General features: G+C 36.6%; 1 protein-coding gene across 11 annotated transcripts in view; it reads left to right on the top strand.

Annotated features, from left to right (window-relative positions):
- Window positions 1–26,186, top strand: part of COBLL1 (cordon-bleu WH2 repeat protein like 1) — a 154,895-nt gene extending 128,709 nt beyond the window's left edge. For 9 of the 11 annotated variants that reach the window (XM_057744571.1, XM_057744569.1, XM_057744565.1 and 6 more), the window contains 8 exons: window positions 3,347–3,500; window positions 4,195–4,269; window positions 5,568–5,687; window positions 10,196–10,430; window positions 11,421–11,515; window positions 15,189–16,924; window positions 18,806–18,982; window positions 24,897–26,186. In XM_057744571.1, the coding sequence (XP_057600554.1) occupies window positions 3,347–3,500; window positions 4,195–4,269; window positions 5,568–5,687; window positions 10,196–10,430; window positions 11,421–11,515; window positions 15,189–16,924; window positions 18,806–18,982; window positions 24,897–24,983 (2,679 nt within the window). In that variant the 3' untranslated portion in view covers window positions 24,984–26,186. The remainder of the gene's footprint in view (window positions 1–3,346; window positions 3,501–4,194; window positions 4,270–5,567; window positions 5,688–10,195; window positions 10,431–11,420; window positions 11,516–15,188; window positions 16,925–18,805; window positions 18,983–24,896) is intronic. The other 2 variants (XM_057744570.1, XM_057744566.1) reach the window with 1 other exon arrangement.
- Window positions 26,187–27,353: the final 1,167 nt, after the last annotated feature.

The following is a 27,353-nucleotide window of genomic DNA, read 5'->3' as shown; positions in this document are numbered from 1 at the left end:
TCATTACCGATAAGGTCAGCCTGGTGCCAGCCTGTCTGATCCCCTTGTGAAGTTAACCTTCGTGAGAGGTGTGTTCCGCCCACTGGCTGCCACGTGGACCTGACTCTGCTTCTGTCCCTGTGAGATGAGCTGCCTTCTGCTTTGGTACCGAACAGAGCTGGCAGTGACGACAGCTAACTCAAAATTTTCTCTGTGAAAGCAGGCTTCCTTTCTTCTCCGGCAGAAATAATATTACCAAATAGTAAATTTGCTACATTTTTTGTGGTGTGTAGCAAGACATAATGACGGATAAATATCTCACGGACGTAGCCGCCTCCCTTCGTTGTACTTACCCTGTCTCTTAAGACCGGAATGGCCCAGGCTTTACATACTCTGCTAGTCGAAGTTTATCAAGGCCTTTCATCTGCAAATGGAGAAAGCAGTATTTAGTTCATTTCTTCCACTCACTCAACAGATATTTCTTGAGAACTTCTATGAGACAGACTTTGTTTTGGAGACACAGAAGTGAGCAAAATAGGAGGAAAAAATATCCTTGCCCTTAGAGTGAAACCTGGTGGAAGCAACCGTGAACACGGTAAACAGGCCACCTCTGTGGTCTGTTAGAGAGAGATGAAATGCTGATCATGAAGGTGAGACAGGGAAGAGGGACAGGAAAGTGTTGGGGGGAGGGGGTGGTCAGGGAGGACCTCACTGAAAGGGTGACATCTGAGAAATGACCCGAAGAAGATGCCGGGGTGAGACATTAAGTTATCCGAAGGGCATTTCAGGGACAGGGACGGCAAGGGCAACACGCTGAGCTGGGAGCACTCCTGGCACCTTCGAGGAGCAGCTTGAAGCCCAGGGTGGCTCCTTCCACTCCGCACCCGGAGCAGGAGGGGGTCAGAGAGGCCTGGGGTCAGGTGACCAGTGGCCTTAGAAGTCATGACAAGGACTGTGGCTTTTCTGTTCCAACTGGGAAATTATTCGTGGGTTTTGAACAGAGTGCCTTCCCCGGGTTTTTGTTTTAACAGGACCCTTTGCTGCCGTATTGAGGAAGGGCTGTAGGGGAGCAGTGTGGAAGAAGCAATCCAACTGGAAGGTTCTCAGTGATGACTCAGACTCTGTGGTAGCAGTCGAGCTGGATGAGCCAATAGGATGGACTAGATATGGAGTGAGAGAGGGAGAGGATGAGGGAGGGTGACTCCAGAGTTTCTGGCCTGAACAAATGGAAGAAGGACTTGCTCTTTATTAAAACAGGGAAGACTGTGAGAACAGAATTATTTTTAATGGCGGAGATGAAAGGAGGGATTATCAGGACCTTAGTTTTAGACATGCTGAGTTTGAAGTGGGCTTCAACATTAAATGAAGATCAGACAGAGGTCCAGCATGGAGACATATTTTGGAAATCAATATAAATGACACCTAAAACCCAGAGAAAGTGGAGATTGCCAAGAGTGGCTAGATACGAAAGAGAATATGTCCAAGGACTAGATGAAAAGGAACCAACACCGAAAACAGAGAGTTTGGATCTTTGCAGAGTAAGGAAACAGTATCCTGGATGTAAGAAAAAAGAAGATTTTAGAGGGTGGTCAGATGTTTAGTGCTGCTAAAACGCAAATAAATGATTTCTGAGAAGTAACCACTGATTTAGTCATGAGGGAGGTCATTGATGACTTTGATAGTGTAAAGGAAAAACTCGGTTTTCTACCCATGTAGGGAAAAACCCAGTTCTTTCCTACTGTGTGTTTCTTCCCTGTGAGTCTCCTTTGCTACTCACACAAAACATTTCACTTCTGCTCAACAAATGTGTGGAGGTTTTCCCCACACCACAAAGCAATTTTTAGCTTTCAACTACATTCTGACACCATCTACCCAGAGAAAACATCAGATTCCACAGGATAAGGATTCAGTCCCACAAGACTGCCCTCCCTTTCCCACACACACTTTAGACACCAGTCACAAGCCCAGGTTATCACCTGTGCCTCTGCCCAACCAGCCATTGGTTAGAGGTTCCAGTGACCCCCTTCTTGGACTTCAGATGCCACCACAAGTCCAGGTTGTTACCTGTACTTCTGACCAACTGGCTATAAATCAGAGGTTCCTTTGACCTCCTCCGCAGGTTTGATTACTTTGCTAGAACGGCTCACAGAATTCAGGGAAACACTTGCTTAGTTATATTTAACAGTTTCCTAAGGGATGTGATAAAGGATACAGATGAACATCTAGATGGAAGAGATGTATAGGGCAAGGTACGTGGGAAGGGGCCCGGGGCTTGCACGACCTGTCCAGGTGCGCCACTCTCCCAGCACCTCCACGTGTGCACCGACCTGGAAGCTCTCTGAACTCCATACTTCTGTGGTTTTATGGAAGCCTCATCACATGGGCCTGATTAGTCATTAACTCCATTTTCAGCCCTTCTCCCTTCTCAAGAGAATGAGGGCAGAGCTGGAAATTCCAGGTTTCTAATCATGACTTTCCCATGACTAGTGCCCATCCAGAGCTGCCTCATTAGAACAAAAGATATTATCACCCAGGAAATCACAAAGGTTTCAGGAGCTCTGTGTCAGGAACTGGGGTCCAAGACCAATATTAGAACAAGAGGTCCTTCTAGTGTTCTTGTCACTTAGGAAAGTTCAGGGGTTTCAGGAACTCTGGGAATGTGGGCCGAGGCCATTATATATTTTTTTATGATCTCACAGGTAGGAATAGTTTTAATGGATCAAAGGTTGAGAAAAGTCTGATCGGAGGAGTTCAAGTGGGAGATGAGAAATTGGAGGAAAAACTATGCGTAATCTTTTAAGCAGGTTTGTTGTGAAGGGAAAGAGCAACATGGCAATAGGCCAGGAGGCGCCAGCCAGCCTGCTGACAGTTACATGCTGCGAGTGTGAGCATGAGCTGTGTAGAGAGTTGATGACCTCAAATGACCTTGCTTTTGGTAGCCATATAGATTTTTGCAATGTTTGTCATTGATGTGTTGTGCTAAAAAGAGAACGATTAATCAAGCCAGTCTTAATGTGTAAATATTTTTTCCTTTTTTTACTTCTTACTTGACATCCAGTATTCTCTCTAGATGTTTCTTTGAAAGCTAGTTTTTAACCGCATTGCCTATGACTCATCTACATTTTAATTAGTTGCTTGCGTGCCAGCCTCCCATTCTAGCCTCACTTTCTTGAGGAGGACCATATTTTATTTTTCTTTACATATCTGTCTCTGGCACGTGGCAGATACTCTGTAAATGCTTTTTGAATGAATGACCATTATGTTCCATATTGGTATATGATGTGTTTGATGTAAAGGTCAGTGTCTTCCTAAAGGTTGCTGTTCATCTCTGAATAGAGATTCTATTTGGTCATTTTGTTTTCTGTAGAGTTCCTACGGAGCAGGCAGAGTGAGGGCGGGCTCTCTGCAGCTTAGCAGCACATCCGCTGGGAATTCATCTTTGAAAAGGACAAAGCGAAAAGCACCATCTCCACCTTCCAAAACAGCCCTGCAACAAAGTGATGAAAATAGTCATGTAACTGGTAATGTTACTTTTCCCATTCACATTACATTTGTGTTGTATATAGACAATATAGACAATAGAATATAGACACTGGTGGTCCAGTGGGTAAGACTGTTTTGCAAATTCAGGAGGCCCAGGTTCGATCCTTGGTCGGGGAACTAGATCCTGCATGCATGCCACAACTAAGAAGTGTGAATGCCACAACTAAGAAGTGTGAATGCCACCACTAAAGATCCCACATGCTGCAACAAAGAGCCTGTGCACCTCAGTGAAGACCTGGTGCAGCCAAAATAAATAAATATTTTTTAAAAAAGAAATGGTATAGGTTATAAATCATGTCTTTTTATTAAATAATAGTACTTAAACTTAGGCTTTTAATTGATTTTAATAGTAATACTTAGTCACTGATTATTCTTACTACCTTTGAAAAATCTGCAATATAAAATTTAAAGCTGTACAGCTCCATTATCCTAAAATGAGCATGTTATAATTTGTGAGTCTATTCAGAAAGATACTGTCTTTCCAGGATTGTCTAAGTGTAGGATTGGAAATCTAAATAGATTTTAGCTGTATCACAGCTAGGCAAGTGGCTTCTAACAAGGTTAGGGCTATCTCTTTCTGAATTATATAAAAATTACTAAGTTAAGCTATTAAGGAATTGTTTCATTGGTGGATGTGACTTTCTTATAAGTTGCGTTTCTTCTGTCTTCTAGCCCTGGAGTCGGTACCTGCAATTCCTACAGACAGTGTTTTAGAAGCAAACTCTTCTGAGGGCCTGTCCAGCCCAGGTATGACACCTCTATTCCACATCATGTAACCACTGAGAAGGAACTTCCAGGACACTTAAGGAAGGCATCGAGCTGTGATGCTCTGTATGTGAAGGAGATACAGATGCATTGTCTGCATTTCCCACATTACATAGTATGAAGTGAAAAATACTCCCCTCCCTGAGTTCAGAGTGTGAAACACAGAAATCAAAATTTTAATTCCACTCTGGTATCTTGAGTACCTTTCCTGCTAGGTCTCCTGCTTTTCCTTATGCAATGTCAGGTTACCATTTGTTAATCTTCCCTGCAAGATGAATGACACATCTTAGTTAGGAATGTACCTTGGTGTGTTCAGAAGAAAACTTGCATAAAGGTGTAAAGCATCATTCTTTTTTTTTTTTTTTTTTGCATTTATCTGAGGTCTTCTTTTTTTTTTTTTTTTTTTTTTTATTTTTTTATTTTTTTTATTTTTTTTATTTTTTTGGGGGGTACACCAGGTTCAATCAACTGTTTTTATACACATATCCCCATATTCCCTCCCTTCCTTAAAGCATCATTCTTTATGCAACTGTTGTAGGTATGAATTCAGTGTCCTAATCTAATGGTAAAAATTTTATTATGAAATATTTTCTGCTGTATGGTTTTATTTTGGATTCTCTCCAAGTAAGTGAAATTCCTGTAAAAGTAATTCAATCTAATAGTTTCCTAATATTTTTAATAATAGCTATTTACTAGCTACTATAAGTATGATAAAATTTCTTAATCCTTAAAGTTAGGTGTAAATGGATATGACAGACTAATAATGTTTAATCAAAAGCAACATTACTATGTCAGTACTTTAGCATGGAGATAATTTGATAGGTATAAAAATTGTTTAACTAATTTTTATAATTCATACAAATACAGAAAGTACCCAGATGACCCTGAATCTTTAATCCTTAGGTGATATTGATTTTAACATAGAATTCTCCTTTCCTCTGTGATTAAAAACACTATCATTAGATAGTGAGTAATGATTTTTCTCACCTTACCCAGAATACTATCAATAATACCATTCTGTTTCACATGGACATTTGTTAAATAATATCAAACTATATAAATGAAATGAGAAGGTTTCTGAAGTATTAAAGTGGCTGCTCTTCAAACTTTGCTTGATAGCTGGTTCTCCTCTTCCTTTTTTCCCTCTTTTATCTCTTCTTGTTTAATGCATGGCGAACTGTGAGCTAACAAATCGAATTTCTTTTGAAATGCTTCTTGGTCTCTGCTTGGTTGATTTTGTTTTCTAAGTGCTGTTTCCACAGATTTTGCTTCTTTGGCAGAAGCCTCCCTTGGCCCTGGTCTCCCTGGTCACGAACAGTGCGCTGCGCTCCAGCTGCCGGCGGAAGCCCCCCTCTCGGAGAGCCCTGGAACACCCGAGGCGGCCCCCGCGTCTCTGCCACGTAGGTGACCTAGCCTCTCCTGCCTGCTGCTTTGTCTAAGGCAGATTGAGAGGTCATCACAGTTAGATTTGGTTACTTATTGATTCCTTGTGTAAAAAATGTCTCATAAAAAAATAGTAGTTTGCCCTTTCTCACTTGAAATTTTTGCAGTTTGATGTTTTCCCTAATGACATAGTGGATGAACAGAACACAGCAACATGTAAGATGTTAAGGTCAATGGCTCTGAAGGGTTTCGGCTTCTCTTCTATTTGGCATGCTGCTTTTTGGCAAAACTGTTTGAACTTTATTATTTTCAATGTATAACTATATAAATATAAGAATACATATATATCTTTTCTTTATTGAACTACTCTTTTGTTATGTAGGCATGGCTCATTTTCTATAGTATTGCTTTCGATTGGGATTTTTAAGTTATTGAAATTTTTTTTACCAGATGGCAAAACTTCATAGTTAGGTAATGTTTGAATTCTATCGTAAATACTTTTATGATAGCCAGTTTTTCAGTGACTCAGAAAGAGTCCTTACCACCTCACACCTGTTACTTAAAATCAGTATACTATCATACACTCTTTATAGGAATGAAAAATTGTATGGCCAGTTTGGAAAATACCTTAGCAGGGTTTTTTTTGTTTTTTGGTTTTTTTTAAATAAAAACAAGAATTCATCTTCTGTATCGAGGTCCCCAACCCCGGGGCCGTGAACCGGTACTAGCCCATGGCCTGTTAGGAACCAGGCTGCACAGCAGGAGGTGAACAGCACTAGCCAGTGAAGCGTCATCGCTGCTCCCCATCAGTCACATTACCGCCTGAACCATCCCCCCCATGGCTTGCATTACTGCCTGAACCATCTCCTTCCCACCCCCGCCCCATCCGTGGAAAAACTGTCTTCCATGAAACCTGTCCCTGGTGCCAAAAAGGTTGGGGACTGCTGCTCTATATGAGCCAGAAACCCCACTCCTAAGAATTTTCTCAAGAAAAACGAAAACAGATGTGCATATAAAAACCTGAATGTGAATTATTATAGAATCTTTTATGTAATTGCCAAAAATGGGAAACAACCAAATGTCCCTAAACGGAGGAATGAATACACAGAATGTAGTTTGTCCATACATTGGAATACTGCAACCTAGACATAAAAAGGAACAAATAACTAATATATGCAACAACACGGCTGAATCTTAAATGCATTGTTAAAATGAAGGAAGCCAGATGAATAGCTAGATGCTGTGTGGTTTCATTTATATGACATTCTTGTAAAGGCATAGCTATAGGGATAATTGTTGCCCGGGGCTGTGTTAGAGAGAGGAGTTGATTACCAAGGAGCACGCGGGATTTTGGAACCTGATGGAATTGTTCTGCATCTTCATTGTGGTGGTTGTCACACAAAGACAGTCAAAACTGGACCTTCCAAAATGTATTCAAAAATGATGAATTTTACTGAGTTTAAATTGTACCTCAGGTTTTAAAAATGAAAGAGAAAAATCACTCTGTCAGCAGCTATCAATATAATAGCGTCTGACATAGTGAACATTTTTTTGAATGAATGAATGAATTTTTTAAAAAAGTAGTTCACCAGAATAGATTTAATCTAATACAGTTCTGTTTTAGCAAAGAGTAGTATTTGTCAAACAATTTTGCCCTCTGACCATCTCTAGGAAAAATCTACAAGGTATCCCAAAAGGCTTAGTGAAATTTTAACCTGTAATAATTTATAAGATGCTATGAACTAAGTTAATTATTTAAATTTTTTACACAAATTACATTTTGTGAATTTTAAATAATTGCTTTATTTTTTGTTTCAATTTGCAATCTTTAGAGAGGCTGAAAAATTAAGATAAGTATATTCAAAGTATAGAAAGCTAAGTAAGTGTAAAAGAAACTTCAATCATTACACTCTCAAATGATTTTTTGGTAATTTTTTTAAACATACTTTGGACGTTATTATATCTTAAAACTGCACTAAAATTTTGGATACTCTGTGTTCTTTGAAAGTGAATTTCCTTCCCTTAGAACGTGTGCAGGTGAAATATGATAGTTGCAATATAACGTTTGTGGAAATTATTCATTGTTCACAGCCTCCACTTCATTTTGTTGTGGTTGTTGTGCTAAAATTTGGCCATTTGGCCATAGTGCAAGTCTGTTAACGCATACAAAACAAACTCGATTTGTTTTTAAATTTATTTTTTGGCTGCGTTTGGTCTTCACTGCTGTGCGCAGGCGGAGAGTGGGGGCCCCTCTTCGTTGCGGTGCGCAAGCTTCTCATTGTGGTGGCTGCTCTTGTTGTGGAGCACAGGCTCTAGGCAGGCGGGTTTCAGTAGTTGTGGTGCGTGGGCTCAGCAGTTGTGGCTCGCGGGCTCTAGAGCACAAGCTCAGTAGTTGTGGCACATGGGCTTAGCTGCTCCGCGGCATGTGGGATCTTCCTGGGCCAGGGCTTGAACCCGTGTCTCCTGTGCTGGCAGGCGGATTTTCAACCACTGAGCCACCAGGGAAGTCCCTGGTTTAATATTTTTTAAAGCTTGGGAAAATGTGTATTAGTCAAACAACACAGTGTGAAAGTGCTCTTGATGATTAGAATCCTTTAAAAGAACCACAGCCTTTCCTAATACTTTTAATGACAGGAATGCATTTCAAATATATATAAGAAAGCCTGCATGATGCTTATAACTACTAAGTTATAAAACCCCCCAAAAATAATTTGGAAAGATTTTTGAAACATGTGACTTACTCTTCATACTTGGAGACCAGTTTCTCAGAACCTTATACTTAAAGAAAAGTTGTATATCTATATAAAACACTTGTGGTGGTCAGAAGAGAAACAGGGAGAAAGATCAATAATTTGCTAAATGTTACCTCAGTTAATATAATTTCCAAAAGAGCTTAATATATACCAAGGAACCATCTATAAAACACATTTGCATGTAAACCATAATGGCCTTTCATTTTTCCTTGATACACATTTTTCAAATTTTGTAAATACTCTTACTGTATAGCTGTAATATTATATTGCAAAGGCATAATATTGTACATTGCATCAAAATAATTATTTCATGTCATGATAAAGCAAGATTTATATATGTAAGTATATACATGTATTTATATATATAAATTTACTTAAAGTCAAATTCTTCAATATTTTTTCTAAGTAATCTATTTTTTAATTTACAACAAAAATGTCATTAAAATTCCCCATATTTGTTTATTAAAAGGAACAAATACCATACTTTTCTGTCTATATGCTTAAAGATACAATTAAAGAAATACATTTTAAGTACTTCAAATATTCTTCAAATATGTTAAACTTTGTTAAATTTTGTAGATGTGCTCATCACTGTAATCCAGTGCTATACTACCTTTTTCCCCCTCTACTGTGATAAAATTAAACTTTGTTCAGCTACTATTGTGTAAGTGGAAGTGTTGAATTATATTTAAACAGGCAAAGATCGAGAACCTCCTTCTTTGGTTTAAATTTACTTTAACAGCTAGTGTGGACACTAACTGCTTAGGATGTCTCTTTCTCTTTTACCCTGTTGGCCATTGTTGTCAGTGCTGACAAATAATAAAACAATTTTATTCAATGAAATATTAACCATAGCTATTGAAAAGAGTCATACACACACACGCACACACTCATATATTGATATGGGACGACCTTTAAGACATAGTTAAGGGGAGGAAAAAAAGTTAGTGGAAAACATCAGGTACAGTGTGCTTCCATTTATGTTAAATAAACCAACAATAAAAGAGAGAAAGGGAGCGAGAAGGAAATGTATGTATAATATATCTGCTTAAACAGTTTATGCTCACTATACTTTCTGATAATATAGAGAAAAAAGACTGTCAAGGGAAGTTGCCTCTGAGAATCAAACTGAGTAGCAATTAAAATTAATTTCATCGTATAATACTTATTCTCTTTGTATCTTAAAAATTATATTAATCATCTAAGTAAGTGGCTTTTAACCTTGGTTGCGCACTAGAATCACCTGAAAGAACCGTAAAAAATTCTTGGTCCCACCCTTCAGAAATTCTGATTTAACAGATGTGGAGTAGAGGCGAGCATCAGTATTTTTAAAAGATGCTCAGATAATACTCAACCGTAGTTAGTACTGAATACCACTGAGGCAAACTTACATTTGTAGCCAATCTGAAAATGTTGTGTTCTTTTTGTTTACATTTAAAGCTACTGCATCAAGGTAAAAATCATTTAAATTGAAAGAGACATTCTTAAATGAAATATATAACTTGAAGCTTATAAGCTTAAGTAACCTCTTTTTTCTACCATGAATAAAACCTAGAGCGATAGCATATTATTTTTAGACATGTATGCCTGAGATAATCTCATTATATGTTAACATAATTATTCACCATTAGAAAAGTATTTTACTATTAGCTTTGAATCAGAATTTAAAAGAGTCCAACTAATTATTATTTTAAAAATTCCTTCCTTGCCAGGACTGCATAGGATGAATGAGGCAAATTAATATTTAGGATTATATCTTCATTTCTTTGTAGCTGGAATAAGCTCTGATTACAGCCTTGAAGAGATAGATGAAAAGGAGGAACTGAGTGAAGTGCCTAAAGACGAGGCTGAAAACACTTCTCTGAAGTCACAAGACATTCCTACTGTATCTACTGATATAATAAATACACTGAAGAATGATCCTGACTCAGCCCTTGGCAGTGACACTGGAGAGTCCTCACAAAACTCCAAAGGAGAGAAACAAGGAAGTAGAAACACAGATGGACAGTAAGTAGTCTGTATGCCAGAAGTGGTGGTGGTGGTTTAATTGATGTTAGTCTTCTGAAATATAGAGCTGGTATTTTAAACACAAGTAGAGTCATTTCTTTAGCTTATACTTTATAAATATTTTTTTAATGATGGTAAAAGGGATAAAGTATCTATTTACATGTGATTATTTTTAAATAAAATAAAATCCAACAGTTGTGGTATCCCCGTGGCAGATCAGCCATAACATGTAGTTATTTTACATAAATATTTAGCATTTCTGTTTGTATTGTTTGTTTTGCCTGTTTACCTATTTGGCCTAAATGAAATATTTAATTTCAGTGTTCACCAGATGCCCCTGAAGAATCTTTACTAACTGGTATATAAAACAATTCTGCATATTAGAATATGATGTTGTCACTAATATTTTTACAGCCAACTTTATGAAGCAGAGAACGCACTTTCTCCTTGGTCCTAGGAATCAGAGTAAAATAAAGTATACTTACATTCTGTTAGAAATGCCACACTGTGAATAAAGATGAAATCAAGTAGGCAAAATTAACCATTTTATCAAAGTTTTACTATAATTCACTTGGGATTGTTTCCAAATTAAACTCTTCTATCACCAAAAGCCCCCCAGTGAAGTCAATTCACATCCTGACTTGCCACAAGCTGACCCTGCCAAATGCAAGGAAAATGTCTATGAGAGTAAATTTCATTTAGTCCCTTTTTCTTTAAAAGATAATAATTGATAATAACAAAAAGTCTTGGGGAAAGTGTCCATTTTACCAGGCTTCTTACATCTTTCTTTGTAACAGGGCCACCATATGAAAGCTAACATTTCATAGCAGCATTTCCTCTCAGTTATATTTTTTCTTTGCTATTAAATTTCCAGTATTTGGGAGAAAAAGATGATTATTCTAATCCATCTGTCTTTGGAAATGATTGCCTGTTTTAATAATGTGTGTGTTTGAATACTATCAATATATAATATACAATATCATTTTGCAGAGACCCACACATTATGGTATGTAATTCAAGCAACGAAGAGAGGGTAGTTGACAGTGTAAGAAACCTGAAGTCACCAGGCCCAAACCAGGAGAATGGTGAGTTCTATAAACGCTAATGGTCAACACTTTCATAGCGCTATGTGCCAAGGACCTTTCTTAAACACTATATATATTAACTCATTTAATCTTGTATATTAACTCATTTATGGGTATTATTACTTTAGTCCCATTTTACAGATAATTGAACCACAAAGACATCATGTAACTCACCTGAAGTCCCACAGTTAGTAAGTGGTGGACCTCAGCTTTGAACTCAGGCAGTATGTGTTCAATACATGTTGATTCCAAAATGTGCTTCTAAGTACCATGTGTTCTAATGTTGTTGCTGTTAAATCTTAGAGGTTATCTAACTTAGACCTTGGATCTGAAAGATGTATACTCTATGCATACTTATGGTCCACTTCTCTTTTTTCTTTCTACTGACTCCCCACCCTAAATCTGTTTTATTTCATAGCCAAGTTACTATACCTTGGGTGAAACTTGCCTGATTTTTCAGGCCCAAACCATCTAATTATGTAACAGTGTTTACCAGTATTCCCCGCCCACCCCCCCAATCAAGCCAGTTTATTTTCTTTCTCATGACATATTTCACTCAGTTCTATCATTAGACCTATGTTCATTTTTATCTTTGCCTATAAAATAATTTCCTACCTATCTTCACCCATTCAACTATTATCCAAATCCTGCCACTTCACTTATTCTGTTACTTAATTTCTAGAAGCCATGTAGTTCTCTGTCTCGACTACTCAGTTAGATTGGACAGTCTTTGATCAGCGAAATTATATCTGATACTTTGTTTGAATTCCTTATAGCACCTAGAAGAATACTGAGATACAGTTAAAATACATATTTAGGGTTGAATTTCAGAGAAATGACACTACACAAATAAGAGATGCAAGGAATACACAATGGTATTTTAAGGGGGTTTGAAGGAAATGGCTTATTCTCTTAGTCCAGTCTATTATGTTAATATATACAACTAGGTTAAGATTCATAGAAAACATTGGGATATATATATATACACACACATATATAGAAAACATGGATTATACCAATGTGACAAACAAGATATATAGACATGTGGATATAGATATGTCATTTTATATATGTGGTGTGTGTTAGTTAATGTATGTGTGTCTCTGATTCATTTTCCTCGTGGTCAATACCATCCTGAGATACAAGGATGTACAACTTATATACGTGTATATAATTTCCCCCTTTTTTCTTCTTGACTCTTTTTTTTTTTTTTAACAACATACACTATGATGGCAATAGCATTTCTATTGAGAAGTCATAATTTAAAAGCTGTTTACTTTTTAAAATCATAGTCAGATTAAATCATTTGCTTCACTTTGGCATCATATTAGTGCTAGGGTCACAAGTACATTTCTGCAATACATTTATTTTGATTTGCACTTGATTTACAATGACCATTGTCAACTCTAGGTGATTTTTAAAATAACTTGTTATCCTTAAACTAGCTTTATTCTGCTTCTCTCTCTCTCTTTTTTTAACCTATTCTTTACACTTATCTAAATCATCCTTTCATCAGGTTGTTGATGTTGGTGTTAGCTTTAAGTAGAGGGAAGCACAGTATAGTACAAAATATACCTTCTCCCTCTCCTGGCCATTCTTGAAAAATGGCCTGTCCATTCATTGACATTTCATTGGCATTATCATCAGATAGGTAGGAGGATGGACTAGATCATGAGTTCAGTAGTGATTCTAGGTTTCCAGGCCTGACAATCATTGAACATTCTGAAACTGTAAAATTTTGATGAGAAATTCAAATAATGGTAAAGTAGGTGTAATCCACAGAAAAATGTGAACAATAGAAAGAGTTCTAAAACCAGTAAATTAGGGTTTGTTACAGGGGATTTAATTTAAAATATATTTTTCATGTTGATTTACTTTCTTTTGGAAAATGTTTCCATTCTGCAACTGGGATATATCGACATTCAGGGCAAAATGAGAAATAAGCAAGAGAAAGGGAGACACATTTCGGCTCATTTTCTGGTGCCAGGACCATTCTTAAATTCTTTTGTGGTCATATCAGCATTGAGTGTACTACTTTTCATAGAGGTATTAAAAACACTTAAGAACCAAGGAAATAAGAACATAGAGATGTGCCTCTTCTGTTGTTTCTAATCATGTGTCCTTAATTTTATAAATCACAAAAGTTAATAATTATTAGTCACTGAAAAAAGAAATCATTTATATAGACAATATGTATTCTAATAACCAGTTGCATTTTATTTGGGAAGAATAAAAATTAATTCCATTTTAAAATTATCTATGTTAGATAGGAACCTTGCGGCATAATAGAAAATATAACCACCATGATCAAATAATTGTGCAGTTAGGCAGAGTTTAAAAATATAAAGACTTTTTAAAAAATTGCACCCAAATTTACCTGGCAACATGATTTTTTTTTTTTTTTTGGGATGCATATCTTTTTTCTTTTTTCCACAGAAGACCCATTTTAAATAGTTCATGATGTTTTAGGCAGTGAACTTTATCTTATAGATGAAAATGAGTAATTATCAAACTATAGAGAAATACTTGACATCCTTTCACAATATGACTTCCAAGGCCCACATTTCACTTGTGCTATGCAAATTATCATCTGAAAGGAGAGGCCACTGAGGATTTTGAAGGTGAGGGCTAGCTGGTTATTCAGAAGAAGTGATTCTCCGTGGCATTAGACTAGAGGAGCACAGTATATAAATCACTTGGCTCAGTACAAGGCACGTGGTGCACATTCATAAGCCTGTGTTTCCTTCCAGATGCTTCATTCCAGCTCTTTGCCATCATGTTGTTGGCTGGCAACTGTTGCTTTGTTAACCTAGACACTGGCAAATGATTTTCGTTTTCAGGAGGTCTGAATTAAAATTAAGAGGAAAAGTAGTGCTGGGGAGAGGAAAGTTGTTTTCTCTACCTGGATTCCAACATGAGAAAAATAGTTATCTTTTCTCATAGAGAAAAATCAAAACCCACATGATTATTTTTATGTAGTTGAAATCACCCATACTGTGACTGAAAACAAAGTCCTCAAAGTATTTAGGAAGGACACCTAATTAACAAGACAAACTTAGGTTCTGTTTTTACTTCAACTCTTCAAGGTGAGGTTTTGTTGTCTGCCTTAACTAAAACTGATAGCATTTGCTGGGATTGTTTCCCTTTTAACGTTAGGTATGAAATATAAATATACTAGGATTATAGAAAAGACAGAGAATCGAAATGGAAAAAAATAAAAGAATAAAAACGTTTTTTGAAATTTGTAAATGTCATTCTTAACAATGACTGAAATATGGTCTTTACTTAAAAAAAGACACATAGCTATCTTCTCTGAGCACTTGTTTTGGGCAATACCCTATCCTTATAAACATGTTACATTAATGGTATATATAATACATATTTTTGTTTTTTTACATCTGAGCAAACAGGCTCAAAGGGGGTAAGTAACATGATGTGGCCATACAGGTTGTAATTAGTCAAGCTGGATTCCAGATTCAGGTCTCTATGATACCAAAGCCCATGCTGTTTTCTCTGTATGCCACTACCTGTATAATTTTTGTATAATTGGTGAGCTGAAAATTATCTGTAGAATTCAAACCAACCTGTTTCAGTTTGGGGGAGGCAGGCATTGAAAACTTGAGGTTTTCTATTTTTTTTTTCCATATACATTATGGTTTTTTTTCTCTCTCAGTAGATCAAAATGAAATAATTGTCATTCCAACAAGCACAGAAAATAATATGAAAAATGGAGTGAGGAGGACAGAAATCAACGTAGCAGGTGTTGCCAAAAATAACAATGTGGACATGGAAGTTGACAGACTATCAAACTATCAGGCATATAAAACTGATATTGCTAGAAGTTACAAGGAAAATCATCTTGCTGCTTCATCAGCACCAGATCAAAAACTGATTCAGCCTTGTGCAGAAAAGACAAAAATGCAAGATGCAGCAATTCAGACAACCCCTTCCTGTGACAATCTGGATGGGAATCACCAAGATCATAATTTGTCTGATGTCAAAGTTGATGAAAGTGTGCAAACTTCAAGTAATAACAAATCAACGCAACACTCAACTTCAAGCCCACAAGATTCTGTAGATATCTCAAGAGAATTTGGGAGTCAGGGCCCCCTAATTGAACATAGAGACAAGCACCTCACCATAAAAGATCCAATTTGTGCACATGGTAATGACGATCCTTTGCCTCCTGTAGATGGGAGTGATAAAAATTCAACAGCTTCTTATATAAAGAATTATCCATTTTACAGACAAGATTATAACCCCAAGCCAAAACCTTCAAATGAAATTACAAGAGAGTATATACCCAAAATTGGGATGACTACTTACAAAATAGTGCCTCCCAGATCCCTAGAAATGTTGAAAGATTGGGAATCAGAAACCGTAGGGTATGAAAATGATCAGGAGATACATACTTTAGAAAAAAAGGACACTCATGAGCATGTGAAAGTAACTGCAACTGAAACAGAAGACCTTGTTATTTCTGAAAGCCCAAAGGAGCCCCAAGCAGACCTGAAACCAAAGCCTACCCTGAGAACAGAGCATCAGGTGCAAAGTGAGGAGAGCGTTACCCACAGCACAGGGGAAAATCCTCTGAAACCTACTCCCAAAGTGATGAGAGACACTGGCATAGCTCCTTTTGTGCCTAATTTGGAAGATATAAACAATATTTTGGAGTCAAAACTCAAATCTCGGGTTTCAAATCCCCACTCCAAACCAAGTTCTTTTTTCTTGCAGATGCAAAAAAAAGTTTCAGGTCATTATGTAACATCTGCAGCTGCCAAAAATGTTCAAGTTGCCCCTAATCCTACTCCAAAGGAATTAATAAAGAAAGAGGTGGAAAGGGATACAATACCTCCTCCAGAGCCAGCTCTTTCTGCCTTAAGTAAAACTAGTCACTCTCCTCCACAGCCACACATTCAAAACACTGATGAGGACAGCAATCAGAAGCCTACTGTAGCCTCTCCCCCTCCCCTGGCCTCTCCCCCTCCCCTGGCCTCTCCCCCTCCTCTGGCCTCTCCCGCGGCCTCTCCCCCTCCCCTGGCCTCTCCCGCTCCCGTGGCCTCTCCCCCTCCCCTGGCCTCTCCTGCCCCCATGGCCTCTCCCCCTCCCCTGGCCTCTCCCCCTCCTGTAGCTCCCAAACCTGTTCCACTTCCCAAGAGTCAGTTAGCAACACTTAACCTGAAGACTCTGAAAACTTTTGGTGCCCCTCGACCATACTCCAGCTCTGCTCCTTCCCCGTTTGCCCTCGCTGTGGTGAAACGGTCACAGTCTTTCAGTAAAGGCCGTACAGAGTCATGCAGTGAAGCTGCCAGGGGTGCATCCGTCCGAACTCCAACTGACGCAGAGGAAGGGAAGATTCCTTCTGTAAATACATTTGTGGACATCCCACAACCAGGTGGGAGTGATAAGGTAAATGCAACCTTTTTAAAAATAAGGGATTCTTACACAATATGGTTTAAATGGGGTTAACAAGCATGTCGGTATTTTGTGTTACTTAAATCTATTCATAATCTATCAAACTACTGTAGGAAAAAAAGAATAATAATACATAGAATCTGACTATTTACTCTCAGAGTTATTATACGTCATATAACTTGATCAGACATTACCATAAGGTCATCATTATATAATTGCATTGTTAGCAAATATTTAAATTTAAAGATTCTCTGCTCCTACATTTGTACAGTGTACTAGCTTATAGTTCTGACTCCCCAGTTTTCTCTGTTTTGCCTATCTCAGTTTGTTTGTAACTTCTCTGGATGTTCTAGTTGGCTTTACTTTCTCTTCCAAGTCTCCATAATAGAAAAATAAATAGTTGTAATTACATAAAAACACAAGAAGTATCAAAGACTAGATAAAGTAACCAAACATCTTTCAGCTCTCCATTTTCTATCATATACACTCAACATGAGCTTACCAAACATTGTTATATATAACTTAAATTAAAACCAGAGTCTAAATATGTAATTTTCTTAATTTCCCATTTTGTTAATTCAGTGTCAACTTTCCAGTTATATGTATGTAGACTGAAATATCACTTAACCACCATCTAACCTTAATGGTGTACAAAAAAAAGGGGGACTTGTTGACTTCATGTTTGATCAACTGAATGATCTAATTTGTTAGACTCAAGTAGTATAGTCAGAGAGGAAGAAATTCACAGTATGACTTATGATAATCCCCATGCAATTTTTAAAAAATACATTGTGTACTTTTACTCTGATAGTGTTTAAAGAATACTTTCACATTTGTATGACAGTTCCAGAAGTATTTTATACTATTTTTTCAAACACTCACAGAGTAACAGAACATTAACCATATTGCCAAGTAAAGATTTTTCCATAATTTTAAAGCAATATTTACCTTGAAAAATATTTCTTCATATATTTCACATTTATGTTTATTACTTTGAATATCATATCAGGGAGAGATATATGATATAGAGATTAATTCTTTACTTGGGAACAAAGCCTGTTTTTTTTCTTAGAATGGAATACCATTTCTAAACAACAGAGGCTTGATTTAGATAATACAGTTTTTGAGCCATTGCCTGAGTTCTGTTGAGCTCATCTTTTATAAAGATATTTATTTGGCAGTTTGAAAAAGACATTTTTAAGATTGTTTGAATACATTTGCCAGTTAAATCAGTTACTAAATATTCTTTCGTAAGAATGTTAATTAAATTTTTGATTCTCAAATTTGGAAATTTCTAATATTTATTTTTAGTCTCATGGGAAAAATAAAGAAAACATGGCTATCACTTAATCCTTGGGACTTCCAGAAACACAAAATAAGCTGTTACATAGTCACTAATATTCCTTTATTAAAAGATACATTAGATTCAACACGTATGAAATTGCCAACATTTGTCCATTTATACCATCAAAACTAATTTCACAACACTAATATATTGGAACTATGAAATTTTTATTTCTTTTGGTCTGTGGAATTTTTATTATTAGTCAGGCTCTTCTAGCGAACTCCTTTGGAGAAATCAGCATTATTTGATTCACTCAAGGACAGTAAGATCACCACTGCATCTGTGAAACACAGAGAGGGATCACTTTTCTTCTTTAGCCTCTTGAGTTCAGGATGAGGGAAAGTAATGCCTTCATCTTCCAGCTGAGCTCTGGCAGCAGAGATAACTCTGGATGAGGAAACAGAGCTGAGTGTAAAACATCAGTGTGGCAAATGGTGCTTCTTAAAGAGCTATTGATGATGAAAATATTTTGAATAATGGCCCATTCTTCACCAGGTATTCATAAAAGTATTTCGCATTTATTGTTATAGGAAAACAACTCTGCACATGATGAACAGAATCTTCAAACACCATCTCCGACTGACTGCCCATCATTCACCCTTAAGAGACAAAGTTCTTCGACATTCCAAAGCTCTGACCCAGAACAGATCCGACAGAGTTTGCTGACTGCAATTCGTTCTGGAGAGGCTGCTGCCAAATTGAAAAGGGTAAGTTTTCTTTATCAGATGGGTGACAGTGGGTTTATTTTCAACACTGTCAAACTAATACTTAGGGGAAATTGTTTTCTGGCTTTTAAATCTGAATAGGGAAGATGCCAGAAGTTACTCTTTTATGTCAGGGGTCATTTTTGAAGTATAAGCTGAGAGAGTCCAGAGTGTTACACATACTTAAAAATATGTCAGGTCTATTTTCCAAAACGTGGGCCAGGTGCAGAACACGAGTTTTATTCATTATTATATAACTATATATAGAAAGTGCCCTGGACTCTTAAGAAATTGTGTTAGCAGAGCAAGAAAGTCTTTTGGAAAGAAAGTCCCTCCTTTATTCCAGAAAAGCTGCAGTATCACAGGAGCCTGTAAGTTTTCAGCCATAGCTCCTACAGTAATCAGTTACTACCATACGTGGGATTGGGGGGTTGCAGGGGGGAGAAGTTTTATAGGCTAAACCAAAAAATGTAGGGGAAATGTAGAGCATTTAGATGAGACCTAATGCAGAAATTCAAGTCTTAATAATGCCCTGCCCGAGGCCAGCTTCTCCTTACTGAGATGCAGGAGAGCAAGGAGGTGTGCTCCTTTCTCAAACACCAAAAAGCGTCACAGGGAATTATTCGCAAGTGAGTCTCCTCCCTTTGTCACCTTCATCCTCTGAAAGAGGATGTGGTGAAGCTTGAGCCTGGCATCCTCACTTGGACTTCCCAGAGGCTGTAGTCTCCCTAAATGTCTTTCTTGTTCTTCCCTTAGTCATCTTGGTTTCAAGTTCCTCAACACCCAAGACAAGAAAAGTACTCATTATTTCACTGACTCCCTAGGCATTTCATTTTGTGAATTCCTTCTCTAATCATTTTAGAAGCTATTTAGAGAAGAGTAAGAGACTTGTTGAGCAAAACACTGAACTCAACAAAAAATGAAATCTGCGAAGGAACAGGAATGCTGCAAAGATAGAAGGGGGAGGCATCTGCGCGTGTCTACACAGCCAGCCTTGCCTGTCAGCCAGCTTCCTGGGTGGGTTTCAGCGGAGCCCTGAGTGATGGCCCTTCCCACAGAGGACTTGGCGCTCCCATCTGGGCCCACATGGTGACAAGGCCAAATAGCGTGTGCTGTCAGGAGTGGAGGAAACATGAAGGCATAATTCAGGGGATTAGGTCTGAATTTTGTAGATGATTTGTAGAGTTTGAATGTAGGTGCCAGGCAGCAAACAGCAACAACAACAAAAAAACAAAAGGAATATTGAAATTGGTATTTCACAGGTGATGACATTTATATTTTGGGGGAGGAGGGAAATATGTCCCTATAAAGTGTACATTCTCATTTATGAAAATAATTCTAATTCTGTTTCTAATCTTGTAAGTTAAGGATGAGTTTCAAAGTTCAATTCAATAAATTGGATAAGCATTTTTTTAAAGCAGAAAAATACCAAACATTGGACTAGATACTGGGGATACAAAATTGAATAAAATGACACCTCTGCCTTCTGGGTGTTCATAGCCCAGGACTGAGAAACAGTGGTACCCCAGGCTCACGGGAGAACAGAAAATAACTGCAGTGCCTTTGTACTAAGTCAGGGGATATATTAATCAGTTTCAGTGAACTAATTGCAGAAAACAGTGCATTACGTTGGAAATGCCTTTTAGGCCAACAGAATCGTGCAGGCAAGCAGCTGTATGCTTGGTGTGTTATGGGCTCTGCTCTGGCAGTCTGTTCACGGATAAAACTCTCATTGCTTCCAGAATGAGCTGGATGTGAATCAACACAGAAAGCAGGCCCTAAATGATGATCCTATAATTGTATCCTGTTTATAACTCATTACTTCAGGTTCTATTGAGTCTAAATTTTCTCTCTTTCAGTAGGAGGTTATTGATAGCTCTGTCTCTCTATAGTGTCAGCTCCTAAACTCTATTTAATGAAAATTCCTTACATAATCCTTTTACTTCCTCTAAAGAAAGACACGGGGTCTAGTGGAGTTTATGATAGCTACACGCCATCATCAGCACCTTCACTTCTTGTTATATATGCTAAAAATGTGTTTTTATGTACCAAGACTCAGAAGAATATTGTTTGTAACAGCTCCAAATACGTAAAACCTTAATATCCAAAAATGGTAGAATAGTGGTATAGTCAAAGCATGGATTATCAAATAGCAATAAATTGGATAAAATACACTAAACGCAACAATGTAGAGACATAAAAAGATGTGTGAAGTTGACAGCATGCAAAACTGTATTATTTAGTGACACATACATAAGTGGCAATTATTTTTAAAAGTGAGGAAGTAATTACAAAACTCACAATAGGGTTACTTCCAGAGGGGAAAAAAGGGTTGTTGTGGGCTTCTTGGAGCAAGATGGGCACACAATTTAAGAGGGAACCAAAAAAATTAGTCATCAAGATAAATATTATCTTAATGCAATATTTTTAAATGTACCAATTAATGTAAAAATCCATGATAAAGAAAAAGTCAAAATTTTAAGCAAAAACAGGATCAGTAGGGAACTGGAGGTATTCTCTCTCTTGACCTGGGTGGTGGGCTACATATACCTCTGTGTTTGTTTTCATTGGGCTGTTCAGTGCACTTCCCTGTACGTGTGTTTCAAAAAACTGCAGAAGGTGGTAAAAATGGACACAAAGAAGGCTCTAATTTCTTGTGATCTTTGCTTAAGTCCCACATTTCTGTCCTGTTCTGAACATTTCTCCTGGTTTGTTTTAAATTCTAACATTTCTTTTATAGAACAACAGTTACAGTGCCAAATAAAATCTCCAGTGATTTTGACAGTGGGTTTAGACTGTTCATCAGAAAGTTGGCTCCGTATTTGCCTGTATTTTGGCACCCAAATGTTCACTTTTACTCCAGGTACCAACCTGCCTTATGGCTCTTGTTCATACTCGAGCAATTAACCTTCATTAAATAGTTGGTTCACATTAGAACAATTATCTAGTTGATTGCTCTAGTGTGAATGTAATCATGAATTTTCATGTTTCTTAAGGTTTTTCTCCCATACCTCACCCCCAACTCAACCCACATATAGTCACAGCGATTTGTCTTGTCTTCATATAAAGCACTAATAAATCTAGCACAGTATTTTATAAAATGTGTTTGATGTTAAGATGTATGTATGAATCAGCAAACTGTTTTCAGAGAATAAGACAGACTGTCATCTATTACCGTTGACTTGTGTTGACACAGGAACTTCTTTAGCTGCTTTTGGTTCTTGTTGGTGCTTGACTTACTAAGGTTATTACATAATTATAAGGAGAATATAGGTTTGTAAAAATAAAGTCTGAAAATAAACTGATGAATGATATTTAGTACTTGGTATTGTTTCCTCAGAAAATAAAGCTTATCGTTAGCTTGATAGAAATCTGGAGGGAAGAGAAAAACTGGATAAGTCACCCAGGATCTTGCTGGCTTGTTTTGTTTAATTAGTCTGCTTTTTATTCATATTTCCTTGGTTTGAATTTGAACAATCCAAGTGTTTCAGGTTGGCAGCTCTTTCCATATTTTTTTTAAAGTAAAAATAAATGATGGTTTCATAATAAGAAAGCTATGTGAATATTCCTGAAAATTTCTTAAACTTCAAGGGTAGGCAGTTAACTAGCAGCTGCTTACATCAGTAAATTATTAAATGTTACTTTTTAAAGATATCTTTATTACTAGTGTCCTATGGTCACTGTTCCAAAAATTCAAGCAATACTTTTTTAATTTATAAATGTTTGTAAAAAGTTACCACATTTCATCTAAGAAATAGTCACTGAGCTACACTGACCAGGCACTAAAATAACCACGAGTATGAAGTAGGTATGAAGTGGCATTAAAATAGACAAGATCTCTGACCTCAAAAATTCATAGAGGGACTTCCCTGGTGGTCCAGTGGGTAAGACTCCACACTCCCAATGCAGGGGACCCAGGTTCGATCCCTGGTCGGGGAACTAGATCCCACAACTATGAGCCCACATGCCACAACAAGGATCCTGCGTGCCGCAACTAAGACCTGGTGCAGCCCAAATAAACAAAGAAACAAATAAAATTCATAGAATAGTATTCTTATGATATCTTCTCATGTTTTAAATTTAAGTAACAAATTTTTAAATATCAAAAAAAAAAAAATGCCATTTCCCCCCAAAGTAACTGCTCTGGATAGAGCACAGTGTAACCTTGCAGACCAGTTTTATAGTATATAAACATTTATTTTTTCTAACAAAAATGGGATCCTTTGCAAAACATTATTAAATATATACATATCTATCTCTTGGAGCTTTCCATTTTATTGCATACATATCTCTGCTATTCTTTTAAGATGACATAGTGTTTGGAATTCCCTAGTTGTCTAGTGGTTAGGGCTCCAAGCTCTCACTTCCAAGGGCCTGTGTTCAATCCCTGGTTGGGGAACTAAGATCACACAAGCTGTGTGACATGGCCAAAAATAAAACCAAGACAAAACAAAAAGACTACGTAGTATTTGACTGTATGAATGAACCCTAGCTTATTTGCTCCTTATTGGTGGACATTTAACTGGATTCTAGTCTTTCACTCTATAAATGATGCTACAATGGATATCTTTTACTTGTAGACATTTAGAACCATCAGTGTGTTTTTTAAATGCTTAAACCAGATCGTCTCTCTTTTACTTTACAAAGAATATGAGAACTGCAATTTTGGCAAGAATTACAGAAATAACCCCTCACACACAGAGAGACTTTTCAGACCAAGATTACATAACAAAAAGCCATTACCTGTCTGTTGGTTGTACATGGAAAGTAACCCCACATGAGTACTGAATAGGGTGCAGATAAGTGTTCCTTCCCCTGGTGGCAACTTTTCTTCTTAGCTATTTTATTTTGGGTGGATGGTGTCAGCCACTCTACTCCACCCTGGGTTCATAAGACAGTCAAGAAAATTGATTAGTTTAGATGACCAATCTTTGTTTAGTAAAAGGCAAGAAACCAAAGGAAACCAAGGAAACCAAAGCCAACCTAAATTTGCCAATTTTATTCTGCTTTTCACTAACTTACTCTGTTGCTAGGCAGACTCTGTGGCCTTTTGTACTTCAGTTCTCTTCTTGTGAGAAGAGGATAATGTTTGTAATTTGACTAATTTAGCTTCATAACCAATCAAGAGATAAACCATTTTTCTTAAAATATTGTCATCTTTCACATGTATTATTTCAAAATGTTATACCTACTTACTATTCAGAATCCAGATAATTTTCTTCTACATTCTTGTAAATAATATTGGAATTTCAAGCTATTTAGGAAGTTTTGTTTTAGTGTTTTTTATTCACTTACATTTTGTAAGTAGGAAACTTTGCCATAGAATTTTGGACCTTCGGAGTTTATTTCCTAGTAAATAAACTCCTTTCATTCTGCAATTGTTTTGGCAAAACAGTCATAGGTTTGCCTTTTTTAGCCCTTCAAATGAAGGCATTTTAAAAACCAAAGCTATTTTTTCTTATAAATAAGGGGTACCTGGGAGAGTAACTTCAAGTTAATATATATTATCATCAATGTGAAAATTATAGAATTCCCTGCTTTGTGGAAATTGCTTTATTTTTCTACATTCTCTAAGGTACTTTGGGGGAGCCAGAATTAATCTAGCTAAAAATGCGCTTTAACAGCTTGGCCTGCAGTCTGTTTGTGCTCTTGTCCTTTGAGTTGATTTGGTAATTTTGTAAAGACTAAGAGGTGTTAATGGATTATTTAACTTGTTTGTTGTGGAAATAACTCAATTTTAATTTCATGGTAGAATGAACATTTATTCTTGATTATTTGAAATTTATTGAATAATAAATACTAAACGTTAGCATTTACAATTAAGTGGAAGTTAAAATGTGGTAATTGTTTAAAATTGAAAATGAGACAGCTGTCCCGTTTTAAATTGATGGGTGCAAAGTATGTTCCTTCCTCTTAGGTTACAGTTCCATCAAATACAGTATCTGTGAATGGAAGGTCAAGATTCAGCCATTCCATGTCCCTTGATGCCCAGGATGGCCATTAAATGTTGCCCTGCTGTGCCGCACTTCACCACCTCTGCTGCACAGAACAACTTCAGTAGAAGAATGTTAGCAAATGTATATTCAGATGTACACTAATATATTATCTATTAAAGCATAAGAATTTGTGCTGTGGCCTTTAATGCCAAAAGGAGAATTACCAGAATTTATAATTTATAATAATATGTTTGGCCTTTTTTGCCTTAAGAACTGAATATGCTGCTTTAGAACTTTAAGACAAGGTGTTAATGACTTTCACATTTTTTCAAATGAGAAATAGTCACCTTTTGTTGATTTCACTTATTGACACATTCTCTACAATGGTGACTTAGACAAAAGGATAAATTAGGATTCATAGACATATTTGTGTGACACATAAATAACTAGGCAAACATAGATCTGACATTTGCTGCCTCAGTGTTACAGATTTAATTGGAAATATTTATACGTTATATTAAAGCCTATTTGTGATGAAAGTATGATCTAGAAAACTAATGATATCAAATAAGTATATTCAGTTTAACAGTTAATTTCAATGATGAATCACTTAGTGTGCAAGTCTTATCTTGTGTATTCTTTATGTAATTACAAAATCAGTGTCAAGTTTATGGAAAAGCTTATGGCATTTTAATATCTTATTAACATGAACACTTAGTTTTTTTAATCTTTAGAACTTAAATTGCACAAGGAGAATTTTAAATATTTTCTGTATATAATTATAACATTATTGTCACACAGATATTACACGTTTTATGTGCCAGAAGCCTTAAAAAATCTTCCTGTGAAAATGTTGATATATTGTGACAATTATTTCAAATTCGATATGTAAAAAGGAATAGGGGTTAGTTTATGTCCATATTGGAAAACTTTAAAGACTACTTGGAGGTTTCAGAAATCCTGGTTTTAATTAAAGTGATAAAATCATTATGTAGTTCAGATGCTAATATTCTAAATAATAATATATATTTACATTAAAGCTAAAAATGTTAAGCAAAACAGTGCCTAATTTGTTGGCTTATAACTGTCCTGGGGTCTAGAACTTGTTGATATTCTGTTCCTGCTTAAGAATTTAATTGCCCACTTATTCTAAAAGCCTTGTCAAACAAACTGATGTTATGTTGGTTTTTACTAAAGCTACTGGGATATCTGCCTCTTTGGAGAATGTGTTGATTTTTCCCCTGTTTAATAAAAGCAAGTTATATATTTGGGATGCTTTTTTAAATGCAGTTTGTGTCAATCAGCGTATTTGTGCACTTCACCTGATGAATACATCTCCATCAGCCAGTAAATGAACAAGTAATGGTGAGACTGACCATTTATCAGGGCTTCCTAGTGTGATAAGCCCACATATTCTAATGCTAAAATGCATAACATATTTAGCAGAGTTCCTGACAGATTGTGAGTACACATTAACTTAAATATTGCTGCTATTTCCTTGAATCAGACTTGAAGAGACCCTCATGTATGGAAGCCTAAGTTATGTCATTATAAACCAATCGGGAAAGGAGTGACTTTTTGAAAAATTGTGTTTGTTCACTTGGAAAACAATAAATCTGTATTCCTATCTCAAACCATAAACAGATATATTTGTGTTAAAGACAAATTATGAGTAATATTTTAAAATTTAGATGTATATATTCACAATTTTTCAGACCTCAGCATAGGAAAATTATTTAAATAAGACAAAGGCACAGTCATACAATATGATACATTTACAACTGTTAAAATTTAAAACTTATACATACATTAAGTACTATAAAAGGGAAAAAATAAGCCACAAGAAGGTGTTTTTAATATATATAAAAAGGTTAATTTATAAAAATGTAAAAATTTCTCAGACTCATGAAAAGACAACCCAGTAGTAAGACTTCCCTGGTGGCACAATGGTTGAGAATCCGCCTGCCAGTGCAGGGGACATGGGTTCAATCCCTCATCTGGGAAGATCCCATATGATGAAGAGTAACTAAGCCTGTGCGCCACAACTACTGAGCCCATGAGCCCCAACCACTGAAGCCCCTGTGCCTAGAGCCTGTGCTCTGCAATAAGAAAAGCCACTGCACTGAGAAGCCTGCGCACCACAAGGAAGAGTAGCCCCTGCTCACCACAGCTAGAGAAAGCCTGCGCACAGCCAAAAAAAAAAAAAAAAAAAAGATTACCCAGTAGAAATATGCACACGCTGAAAAAAACAAACAAAAAAGGTATTGCTTACAAGAGGAAATCTGAAAGGCTAACAAACATATGGAAAAAATACTCTTCACTAATCAAGGAAACACAAGTTAAAAATACAAGGAAGTGTACTATATCACACCCATCGAGTTAATAAAAATGTTTCAAAATAGCAAGTGTCGTCAAGGACAGTGAAGCAATGGGAACTC

Source organism: Hippopotamus amphibius, chromosome 8, assembly GCF_030028045.1.
Source record: "Hippopotamus amphibius kiboko isolate mHipAmp2 chromosome 8, mHipAmp2.hap2, whole genome shotgun sequence".
In the NCBI taxonomy this organism is placed as follows: domain Eukaryota; kingdom Metazoa; phylum Chordata; class Mammalia; order Artiodactyla; family Hippopotamidae; genus Hippopotamus; species Hippopotamus amphibius.
Note: the sequence above shows the minus strand (reverse complement) of the source record. Positions and strands in the feature narration are given on the sequence as shown.